This window comes from Bubalus bubalis, chromosome 21, assembly GCF_019923935.1.
Source record: "Bubalus bubalis isolate 160015118507 breed Murrah chromosome 21, NDDB_SH_1, whole genome shotgun sequence".
In the NCBI taxonomy this organism is placed as follows: Eukaryota; Metazoa; Chordata; class Mammalia; order Artiodactyla; family Bovidae; genus Bubalus; species Bubalus bubalis.
The window spans coordinates 16,505,673-16,518,264 of record NC_059177.1 but is presented as its reverse complement, the minus strand read 5'-3'; the positions used below and the strand labels follow the sequence as shown (position 1 = coordinate 16,518,264).

The 12,592-nt window shown below is 38.8% G+C and overlaps 1 protein-coding gene across 2 annotated transcripts in view; it reads right to left on the bottom strand.

The window, feature by feature from the left end:
* The window catches only part of KIF15 (kinesin family member 15), a 59,240-nt gene that overhangs the window by 7,630 nt on the left and 39,018 nt on the right, over positions 1-12,592 (bottom strand). For both annotated transcript variants that reach the window (XM_044933939.2, XM_006070692.4), the window contains exons 18-29: positions 11,950-12,057; positions 11,580-11,685; positions 10,327-10,492; positions 7,734-7,884; positions 7,487-7,572; positions 6,431-6,500; positions 5,962-6,048; positions 5,271-5,375; positions 4,350-4,472; positions 1,403-1,549; positions 791-892; positions 328-492 (exon numbers count right to left, since the gene is read on the bottom strand). In XM_044933939.2, coding sequence (XP_044789874.1) covers positions 328-492; positions 791-892; positions 1,403-1,549; positions 4,350-4,472; positions 5,271-5,375; positions 5,962-6,048; positions 6,431-6,500; positions 7,487-7,572; positions 7,734-7,884; positions 10,327-10,492; positions 11,580-11,685; positions 11,950-12,057 — 1,416 coding nt within the window. The remainder of the gene's footprint in view (positions 1-327; positions 493-790; positions 893-1,402; positions 1,550-4,349; positions 4,473-5,270; positions 5,376-5,961; positions 6,049-6,430; positions 6,501-7,486; positions 7,573-7,733; positions 7,885-10,326; positions 10,493-11,579; positions 11,686-11,949; positions 12,058-12,592) is intronic.

Genomic DNA, 12,592 nt, shown 5'->3' with positions numbered 1-12,592 from the left:
GCAAAGATCTAAAAGTCTCACAGCACTGTCATGGGAGTAGCTGGTGCAGCCTGTACGACACGACACCATCACAAGGAAAAAAAAAAGGGACAGGGAGACGGTGTTTAAACACCTGGCTATAAATGCATTGAAAAGCTCTCAGAAACTGACCACACCCAGAGCTTTCAGGGACAGCAAACCAGGTAGCTTGGAGGTGGGCTGAGAGGAAAACTTTTCTGCATCTTACACTTCAGTTTTGTTCCTTTTGAATTGTGGATCCTCAGTCATCATGAAAGATACTGCTTATTTTGCAACATTAAATTCATTGAAAAAAAATTACCCAGTTACCTTTATCCTGAGAATCTCAGCATTTTTGACTTCTCTCTCTTCATTGAGTTTTGTTATCAGGTGTTGCAAAGAAATCTTAGAGGCTTTCCAATCTTCTATCTCTTGTTCTTGCGTTTCCAGGAGTTTTGCCAAATGTGTTTGAAAATGTGGTGGTGTTTTAGGGCTCTAAAATAAAATCAAATTTCATCCAAATATCTGATGAAGTAGTTACAAAGATTTCATGGTAAATGTATATGTCACACATGAAGAAAATACACAGGCCACACATCGTTTGTTATCCTAATTCTTGTCCAAGTAAAACAAATAAAACACTGGTATCTTTTCATCAAAAACAAAAAAACAGAGAAGGTGTTTGTGACAATCTTTTTCTGTAAAGACAAAGCTAGTCTTAGCAATTTTCAGCTTTCATTGTTCACAAAATCGCTTATTCCTCCTGAAATGCACTCTTGTTTATGAAAAGTACCTGGGGATAATTCACAGCAGAATCCATCACATGTTCTAGTTGCCTCATTTTGAAGTTATATTCATTCTTCTTCTGTTCTACTTCCTCTTTCTTTTGGTTTAGCTGGGGAAAATTGAACAGGAGTTTACAGATTAGATAATAACATGGGGACATGATCCAATTAGAATAGACAATCTTCCCTGGGCATGTGGAAACGGACTTCTTATGTTATTTTTTTCATGACCTGTTTGATAATTTGAAATTTCTCTCACAAATTTATTTCCACTTTAAAATAAACTTTCTTTTTAAGCTTCACAAGTAATCACAGGGTCATCTGAGGAAAATTACAAAATTACACAATAGCCAAATGAGGATGGAAGTCAGCCATAACCTTCTGCCATAGTAGTCAGAACTTGCTGGCATGTGTCAAGGGTCAAGGGTGGGTAGGAGGACAGCCATACAAGCCTGAACACAAAGAAGCAACCTGTTAAGAGCCCAGCTACACACCCTGCTAGCCTGCTTTTCTGAATGAGGAGAATTACCGAAGGCGGGGACCTCATAGCTCAACCACAATGCAGCCCTGCTTCCCCCACCCCCATTCCCATCCTGAGTAATGCTCCCCCTGCCTCTCACCTCATGATGAAGTTCTTGGATGAGAGCATCCTTCTTGGTCAGCTCCTCCTGGGCCGACTGCAGAAGCCCTGAGTGCTTTTTCGAGGCCTCCGTGAGCATGTTCAGCTGCTCAGTGGCATGAGCCAGGTCCTCGCAGAGCATGTCCTTCTGTTAGGGGACAAGGCCCACGGAAGAAGACTCTCTTAATTGTGCCGCTCAAATGTCAATTTATAAATCATTACTACGCAGGATTTTTAAAGTGCTAGGAAAGTTTTAAGTGAAAACTTTTCTTTTAGCTTGTATGCTAATCCATTATAAGATAAACCAAGCAGTTAATATTTAAGTCATCAGGTCTAGAGATAAATATTACAGTAAATTCATTTAAGTAGCCAGACTGAAGTCTCACTGCTCTCTGCTCCTCTCTCCCCTCACCCCCATGGAATCAAAGCTGATCTCTCTCGCCTTGGGAGGACTCCAGGCATTGGTCTCTAGTTTACCTGTTGTCTCTCCAATAGATTCTATACATGGGAAGGTAAACAGTTATAAAGACAAGTACTCCTCAGCTAACTGTGTTAGAGTGTCACAGGCCATCAAAGTTTCAGGGGAGCAGCTTGATAGAAAATGGCAGAGAGAATTAGAAGTTCCAGCGGTTGCATGCACAATTCCTATGTCCACAGTGTATGTAATCTCTACCAAATTAGAGCAGAATCTGTTCCACCTAACTTTCCAAATATGCATGTATGAAAGTGAAAGTGGTACCTGCTCAGTTGTGTCCAACTCTTTGAGACCCCATGGACTGTAGTCTGCTGACTCCTCTGTCCATGGGATTCTCCCAGGCAAGACTACTGGAGTGGTTAACCATTCCCTTCTCCAGTGGATCTTCCCAACCCAGAGATCAAACCTGGGTCTCCCACATTGCAGGTGGATTCTTTACCGTCTGAGCCACCAGGGAAGCCCTGTGCATGTATGTGTGTGTGTGTATGTGTGTATAATAGTGTATATTATATATACATTAAACATACAATATTACATATACATCATAGTATGCACACATATACTTGATAGATCACAAGATCTCCCCATATACTTATTTTTATGACAGTAAGTTCCCTACATATGAACCTTCAAGTTCCGACCTTTCAAAGGGGTAAATGTATATTTGCATGTCATGGAAGTTAGTTCAGGTGTCTGGCACACATTGTCACCGGTGTGCATCCTCTGCAAGTGGTTGTGCTTTTGTACACTTCACTGTATACTACTGTATATAGTAGTAGCAGTACAGTATCTTTATTTCAAGGCCAGGGTGTCCAGAAGCAAGTGTAAAAGCAGGAGTGATGCTCATGTGCAACAATTACTGAAGCCCAAACACCCTAGAGCTCGGGCTCTGCAACAAGAGAAGCCGCTGCAATGAGAGGCCCAAGCATCTCAACTAGAGAGTAGCCACCATTCGCCACAACTACAGAAAGCCACATGCAGCGATAAAGACAGCATGGCCAAAAAATCTTTGTTGGACTTAAAAATGCACTCTCAAAACGGAACTCATTCATATGTAGGTGATTTACTGTGTATCATTTTCATTGAGTGGGCTCTATTTCATCTTATGGATGTACCATTTAACCCTCCACTAAATATTTTAATTGATCTGAATTTCTCACTAATATATGCATCTTATTCTAATATCTAGATTATTTTGTGCTGTGCTTAGTCACTCAGTCGTGTCCAACTCTTTTCAACCCCATGGACTGTAGCCCGCCAGGCTCCTCTGTCCATGGTGATTCTCCAGGCAAGAATACTGGAGAGGGGTGCTATGTCCCCCTCCAGATCTAGATTATTACTTTTAGGCTAAATTTCTAACTGTGCAAATTTGAAGCATATGCACAAAATTTAAGGCTACATGTTATTACCAGATCACCTCCCAAAAGGCTGAACTTAAACTTCACCAAAAGTTCAAGTAATCCTCTTTCTCTGCATATCTTCAAGTCTTAATATTCACCAGTTATAACATCAAAAAATAATTCTTATTTCAATTTGCATTTTGCTGACTTCAGAGTGGTTCCTGGGTCACTACAGTTCTCCTTCGGGAAACTACTCCGCCTAAGCTCTTGCATCTCTAGCCACTCACAACCAACTATTCCCCTTGATGGGGATCCTCCACAAACATTCACAACTGCCAGGCTTCCCTCCCTAGCAAAGTCCTGTACAAATACTATCTCCTTCTGGAAGCTCTTAGGAATGCTCCAGGCATAACTGCTTCCTTTTCTGGGCTCCCAAGTCTTTTATTACCTTGTAATACATCTACCTCTTAAGCTAGACTGCATGCTTCATGGTAAATAACTGTGTTTCAATCATTCTTCTATTCCCAAATGCAAAACAAGTACAGGTTGTATGGCAGGAGGGTTCAATAAATACTCGTTGAATTTGTTTCATGGGTAGCCAGAAAACTATTTGTAAAGCAAGTGCAAAGCAGTATACATAGTGAGTTCTCATCAAGGTATACAGGACTAGCCAAAAATATTTCTGGAAGGATACACAAGGATATTGCTTTATATATTTTGAAGTTTGAATCACATGACAGTACTGCTTAATTTTTTAAAAAATACATTTACATCAACAACAAAACAAAATCTGTTTTAGCTAAAACACAAGAAGCCACTCTGAGGTTAATCAGCCCTTTCTTTGCTCCCTGTTGTTGCCACTACATCCAAGTAAGTGTAATTTCCACTCTGCTTCCTTTTCAGAAGAGGCTTAGTTACAAGAACTTAGCATGGTGTTAGCACAAATGAAGATAAATCAACTAAACAAAATTTAACAAGTTCAGTGTTATCTACCAATTATGTAATACCTTAGGGAAAATGGTCCTAATTATGACTTACTCCTTTTAAAAAGTCTTATATTTATTCATGAATATACACATAAACATACTGACAACTAAAAAAAGCAAAAAGAGTCATGATGTGTTAACATCTACCTCTATGTCCTCAGAGAGTATTCTCAGTCTCAGGGCTTCTTTGAGATCCAGAATGTCCGCTTCCTGTCTGTTAATCAATGCTTTGCTCTCTTCTTTGTCAGCCAAAGCAGAGTTGTATTTGCCCTACAGAAAAGAAAATTATGATACAAGATCTGTCTGCCTTATTATCAGTTTATTTTTAGAGTAATAATACTCTAGTAACTGAAGAATGAGTCTGAGTTCTAAGATGTTGACCAGATTAACACAAATTAGTTTAATAACTACTTGTTGAATGAAGGAATGGAACAGTAAATGTATAAATTCCAAAAGAGAAGTGGAAAAGTCCTGCAGGTATCAGTGAAAATACATCTGGTTTTGTCATCTTTATCAGAAATCAGTATGGAGCACAAGCTCCCTTTGGAGCAGAGGAGTGAGGAACATTAACAAAAAAACTTTACCTTGACCCAAGGCATGGAGGAAGCATCACCATTTATATGCAGACAGATTAAGTATTTACTTTAGGAAATGATAAAGTCCAATAATAGAAAAACAAACTCATTTTTTAAATCACTGACATTTCTGAACATCACTAAAATATGCTATTTTTTTTTAAGCAATTAAGGAATACCACATACCCTTAACCATCAGAGACAACAGCCAATCTGTTTCTGATCTGGGGTGGATCAGCAATTCCCTACTGTGCAGAGAGGGCACTCTCTCAGGTCAGTGAGATCTGAGAAACACTACAAAGTGACTTTGCCTTCCTGAGAAGCACACAGCATGTCAGCATACTAAAGGCTCTGCAGGTTCTGCAGATACCCAAGCACGCTGAGCTTTCACCAATACATATTTCCAAACCTGGGTGAACATAGAACCTTGCTTTTGTGTGAAGCATTTGTGTCTTGTGCTCAATTTTAATATCTTGTTGGCGAAAGAACTTACATTGATGTCCTCCAGTTCTTGCCTCAGGGTGTCTATTGTTTCTGTTTTCTCAGAGACTGAGGTTCTTAGCTCCTGGATCTGGCTCATGAGGTCAGTTACAACTTCCTGACAAGGACAGAAAGGTATCTTCATACCGAGTGACAGCAAAGAGACCATTCTTTAATGATAAATAGTTTACCTTTCCAAAGGACAACAGAAGTCAATTTTATTTTAGCAGAATATCATGTGTCACATTACATTATTAATATCATCACATTATATTATCAATTTATATTTTAATGATTTTCTAATATTTTCATCATTTGCATTGGTTTTATGAATGAATAAGAGCTGAACATAAAAGGAATGTATATCTAATTATATGTTCAGGCATACATATTCCAGTTAAAGCCAACACCAGGGATTTGAGTATTCACATCAGGGGACTGACAATCAATGAGAAAAAGTTGCATTAACAGCATCTTAGTTAAAGGGGGTAGGGATGTGTTTTAGAAACACTGCAGTTGTGACATTTCAAGTTATGAGGAAGTTAACTTAAAAGACCTCATTCTCCAGGAACTTTGGAAGATGAGCACAGCCTAAATGCATACAGAAATGCTGCCTACCTATCACCTTGGGAGCAGGAAACCAGCATGTGAAGGCAGCATTTATAAGGAATACACAGGGGGCTATAACCTCAACCTCAACCTACCTTGTCAGCGTCTCTAGACTTCTCCAGAGAACTGATTACTTTTTCATTAGCACACAAACTCTCCTTTAGTTTCTGTACTTTTGCCATCTATGGGGGGAATTAATATTTTTAGAAAGAGAATTAAATCACAAAGTTAACCGTGCATATATATCCAAAAAAAAAAAAAAAGGAGTTGAAATCTGCTTTTCGTATTAAACAGTGTACACTAAGGTATAATATTTGAAAATAAAAAGTCGAGCCAAAAGACAATGATTTTGTGGTCTCCATCAGGAAGCCACCAACAAATTAATATTACAGCCATCTGGGGGTTAGAAAAACAAGAGCTGAAAATAATATAACCAACCCCATCTTTTTATTACCAATATTCAATATCTGAAACCTGGAACAATTTTTATAACAAAACTATTTGGATATCAGGAATAAAAGTTACAAACTTCAAATTTCATAGTTAAGAGTATAGGATATTTACCTGCTGCTCACACTTGGCCATCTCTTTCTGTTTCTCCTGACGTACAGCTTCAAGTACTTCTAAGATTTCTCTGGAAAAGAATTATCTTCTAGTCATGACTCATTCAATGGAAACGAGAACTGAGTCCATTCATGAAAAAGACATTCAATGCAACTGAACTTCCTACATAGTGTTAGGAACTGCATTCCACTCGGATCAGAAATTTGAACTAGTTTCTTCAGTAGTTATTTTAACAAGAACCCAGTTTCGTGCCAGGACAGTTTATTTTTCTCCAGAGTACTTAGGACTCCCTAACATAACATGAAGCATTTACTTATCACCTATCTCTCATTTAAACCTCCTAAGGGTGGGGATATTTTGTTCATTGTCTTATCTCTAAATGTCCTGGCATTTACTAGAATAGTGCCTGGCTTGCTGGCTATCACCAAGCATCTGAATGAATGACTAAATGTTAACTGTCTTTCCCAAATAGCTAAGAGTCACTACTGTATACCAGGAACCAGAAAAGAATCTGTCTCATAGTAAGAACTCTACAAGTATCTGCTGAATAAACTAACACAAATTCTTCTTAGTAGAGTGATTATCCTACTGTTGGCTGAAACGAAGAGACTGAGAGAGATCACCAAGGAGAAGGACTCTGAGAGAGGGAAGAAAGACAACTGCATTCATGTTAAGGACCAGAAGAATAAAGGAACAGAGAGAGAAAGAATAGGAGAAAAGAACAGAAATAATTTCCACTGGTTTATAGTAGAAATAAACCAGTTCCCATCTTCCAATAATAAATACCATGATTTATTTACAGAAGGTCCCGAATTCTAATCACCACCAATTGCTATTCATTTAAAAAATACTGTAGACAGTTATTAAATGTTTTGAAAAATTAAGTTTCTCTACATAGCTATTTATACAAAAGAATCTGATATTCATTTTGAAATTAAAAAAAAAAATAATAACCTAACAGGCTATAGCAATTAAAAAAAAAAAGGCCCCACAAGATAAAGAATGTAGTAGTAAATGATATTCTAGTCAACCATGGGAAAGATAAATAGCACTCACTTAGAACTGTTTTCTTTATCTTCTTCAAATTGTAATAATAATTTGTTATTGCGTTCTTTTTCTGCCTCAAAAAGCTCCATCAAATTCTAAAAGACAATGTTATATTAGATTTTAACGTGTAGTCAACAAACACAGGGGACACCTTCCACGTGGTAGCCACAGTGGGCCATTACACAAGTCAGGAATGGGTCAAATAGTCATACATCCAGGACAAATTCGTCAATAACCAGTACCTTTCTTAACTTACATTCAGATCAGATTTCAGAGTTTCATTTTCTTTTTTGCAGTTTTGGAGGCTTTTTGAAAGTTGGTCAATTTCAAACTTCATCACTTCTTGTAAGTTGTCATAGGAATCCTGTAGGCAGGTTTTGCTCTCAAGCAGCTTTTCATTTTCTAATCTTTATCAGGAAAACATTTTTACAAATGTAAATAGAGACGTTAAATGAAGTTCTGCTCGCCAGACTTATCTGCAGTTCACTGATCCCATTTACAGACCATTCCCAACTTACAGAAGCCTGACTGATGTAAAGCTTCTCACAGACTTGTGTGAAATGGTCATGATGCACAAACATTAGTGTGAGGGGGATGGAGAAGACAGGGTGAGTGTGTCAGCCTGCAGCCACCTATTTCCTCATTCTTTCTCCCATGGAGTCAACCAGACATGCTTAATTGATTGGTAATTTCGGGTGATGAGACTCATTTAGGGAGGTCCAGACCTAACCCCTTTGTAAACCAAAGACTGGCCACTGACTTAATTTTGTTGCTAGCTCAACTCTATTCACTCAGCACATATTCTCCAAATCCAGGAAGACTTTTCAAGATGGCAAACGTGGCTTTGACCTGAACAAGAGAATAAATTCCTTCAGGATAGAACTATCTTTTTAAGTCACATGATTATTATTTACTGCTTTTTAGGTTTTCACCCTCTTATTCTGCTTCACAACATACAGTGACACTCAAACATCAAGAGTTCACCCAAGAACTAGTAAACAATGAACTGATCTCTGGACTACTCAAAACAGATGTCCCAGCTTGTATACAGAAGGCTAACAGATCTGGAACTATCTGGTTCCATAAACTCCAAGCAGAGCAGAAGCAGCAAATTATAAATTGCTAAAGACCATACATATAGGGAAGGGGAACATATGTGTTTATGATACAAATTGTATATATAAAACAGATCAAATAATTCAAGAATGCAAAAAGATCACACAAAATTCACTGATGACAGGGCCAAGATAAGATTTCGTGATTTAGATGTTCAAAACAAATGCCAGGTCTAAGGAAAAGGAACAGTGCACCGGTGTTAATAAATGGCCACTGATCACCAGCCTTGGTGCTGGCAGATGGTGCAGGGGAGTGAAGGTTGCACGAACTCAGCACAAGGTCCCCCTCCACTAAAGGATGGCTGCCAGGCAAGAATGTGGGCCCAGCGCCACCCACTTGTTGGATTTTTAAGAGGATGCTGAAATATGGATCTTTACAGGAAAGATCTCAATTTTTTAAATGTTATGCTTTTTTTTTTAAGTCACACTGGGGAACCTTCCTGGTGGCCCAGTGGTTTGGACTCCGAGCTACAATCCTTGGTTGGGAAACTAAGATCCCACATGCTGTGCAGCATGACCAAAAAATTAAAAAAATAAATAAAATAAAAAGAAGTTAAAAATTAAAAAAAAAGACCTGACCACCACACTGGTTAGGTCCAACAAAAACATGTCTATGGATGATTCGGCCTGCAGGCCTCAAGTTTTTGTCTTCTATTTTTATTTCCTTATTGTATATTCAGAAACCACTCAAGCATTACAGATTTTAGTCTTTGCAAAGTCTATAAAAATTAAATTCAAGGTTGTCTATTAGTAGCCTTTCTAGAGTGAGGAGTCACACTCATATCACACTCAGAGTATCATGATCAAAATGTCCACTATTATATTGCGATACTCAAGAAGCAGCATCAAAACCATAGGATAGCTTTAAGTTATATTTTGCAAAAGGCTGAAATTATTAAGAAAAAAAAAAAGTGGAAACAAGCAGTTTACATCTTTAAGATTACTTTGTTTCAAGATGACCAGCACTTGACTGACTAGCCAGCCTCTGGCGTTCCGGTGGACAACGGGGACTACTACTGATTTCGTCTACCTTGTACTGTCCAGTAAGAGCACACCCTTCCCTCGAGAGAGGGAACAGGCACATCACCCAGGCTGGGCCAACCCTTGGTAAATGACTGGTCCAAAAGTAAGCAGATGACTCCAGTAAGAATAACCTCAATTTTCTCTGGGATTGATATATGGCAACTGAAAGACAATATTTCTTTGCAGGGATTGTTACACCAGAAGACAGAAGATGGAGCTGTCTGAGGCAGTCTGTTCCCTGTCAAAAAGAGGAAGGTTCTCAACAGCAGAAGAAAACGAGGGCAATACACAGAGGGAAACAGAGCACCGAAGGAGGGAGGAAGACAGGAAGAAAAGCTTGGCAGGGGTGGTGGGCAGAGAAGGGAGTGCATACTGACAATATTGTTTGAGACTCAATCTAGTCTGTCTCTGAAACCAAAATCACCTCTGGGGCTTCCCAGTATCAATAAAGTACCATTTTTTCCCCCTGTGGCCCCACAAGCTGGGCCCCACCTGGAACAGAGTGCTGGGTCTTAGCTCCCTGATCAGGTGTCAATCCTGGGCCCTCAGCAGTGAAAGCACAGAGTCCTAACCACTGGACAGCTAGGGAAGTCCCAATAAATTACCCCTGAATTTTTTAAACTAGCCTAAGCTGGGTAACCAGCACTTGTGCTTTAAGTAGTCCTAGGTGACAAGCCAATCAGGCAACTTGAAAGCAGAACAGAACTCTACCTGACATTATCCAGTTGAAGCTGGACCTGCATGTGTCTCTCGGAAAGGCTGTTGAGTTCTTTCTCCTGACTCTCTCTGAATAAACTGTACTCCAGTTTCACTGAAGAGAGCTCCTTGTCTGCAGAATGAAGAACGACTCGCAGGTCATGTACCTCACTTTTCAAAACTAAAACAAAGAAACAGAATAAATCTTAACAGGCTTTTTGTCACATGCGTTTTTATAAAATAGGAAAATAAATTTGATAGGTACCCTTCACACAATCAGCAAAAACAAGCTGAAGTGACCATTTTGAGTGTAAAATGTTGAACTACTAACTGGGAGGTATCCAGGAACACTGAGATTTCTATTTTCTTCCTCTTCCTCACCCATGGACTTTGGTATGTTGTTTTAGTCGCCAAGTTGTGTCCAACTCTTGTGACCCCATGGACTGCAGACAGCCAAGCTCCTCTGTCCATGGAATTTCCCAGGCAAGAATACTGGAGTGGGTTGCCATTTCCTTCTCCAGAGCATCTTCCTGACCCAGGGATCGAACCTGCATCGCCTGCATTGGCAGGTGGACTCTTCACCACTGAGCCACCAGGGAAGCCTGAATTCTGATATATTCCTACCCCCAAAAAAGTTAGTATCTGACCCTCACATGTAGGTCATTTGATTTTTCTACATTTCTCCTGTAGAGTGTGCATCAAAATTCTTAATATAAGAAAAAATGCAAGAGATTTTAACATACTTTAGGTGACCTAATCTTTACTTATTGAAAACCCTTTGGAGATGTACCAGAACTTTCCAACATAGGTTAAACACTCTGGTCTTCTAAAAAAAACTCCAAGTGGAATTAAAACTGGGCAACTTTTTAACAGATCAAACAAAAAGAGAATGGCTTTCTTTTTTGTCTTAGTAAACTACTGTAAATACTTTGATAAAAGGAGACATAAACTGGAAAAACTGGAAAAAGTGGAATTAAATGACACTCCCACATCTACAAATATATACAAATATGTCATTTATGCTTTTTTTGTCACTACTAAAACTCTTAAAACATTCATCATATGCATTTAAGACACTGCATTTTCAAAGTGGTCTTCAAACTTCAAGCAAACGTTTGTATCATTTTTTTGAGAGCAGTCTTGGAGAAAATGACCCTTTATAAACAGGACCAACCAACTAAAAACACAGACACAACACTAAGCCATATCAGTAAAAAGTTACTGAGTTATAGCATTCAGATTAGGACGCTCCCAGTGTTCAGACTCACAGTCATTCTTGGTCTGTGTGTCTTGAAGCTGCTTTTCAAGGACGTTCAACTGAGAGAGATGCTCCAGCTGCTGTTTGGTCCAATCAGTTCTTTCTGATGAGAAAAGCTTTGGGAAAGAGATCAATTTACTGGAAGAGGAATATTGACAAGCTAAAACACATACCAAACAATCACTTTGTTTCTGTTTTTCAAATGCAGTTTTAAATTCAGACTAGGGGTGTGTGTCTCCTTATCAGAGGAGTGGCTGAAATAACAATAACAATAAGAGAATACAACTCAAATAGACCTTGACCCAATCTTCCTAAATTCACTTCCTTCCTTCCTTCATTTGAGGCTCAGACATTTTCTGAGGTCATGCCTGCAATCTCACCTCCTGCATCTGAGTAGAATGATGCTCCAGTTTGTCAATCTGCTGCTGAAGCTTTACATTTTTATGCTCTTCTTCATCCAACTTGACTTGAAGGGCACTCATTTGTTCCTGCAACACAAGAACTTCAGGGGTCAAAAATTCTTTTAATGAACATCTCAAACGTTCCACCATTTCTCCTGCATTAAAAAATATACAATGCAAAACCTCATATGGACAAAGGTATCAAAAGCCAGTATGGAGCCAACAAGCAGACTATACTGATGATTTCTCATGGTTCAGAATTATACTCGTGGCCTGTCAAAGTTGGTAATTTGAAGCACAAAGGAAAGAAGTGATTAAAATTAAAATCAAAGACTACATCAGAGCCATCTTAAGACTTCTTTGACACTTCCTCAAGCCTATATCGAGTGACTTCACCAGAAAGGCCTTCATGTCCGTGAAAGGTAAACTTTCAGAATTTGAGGTGATGTACCTTCAAGTCTTACTAGACAGTAGAAAAACTTGTACAAAAAATAAATCACTGAATTCTGAGGTAAACAAACTTCATGCGTTATTTCAAATATACGGAAAGCTGTCTAAAATTTGAACTATCATACCAGACCACCTGATCTGCCTCTTGAGAAATCTGTATGCAGGTCAGGAA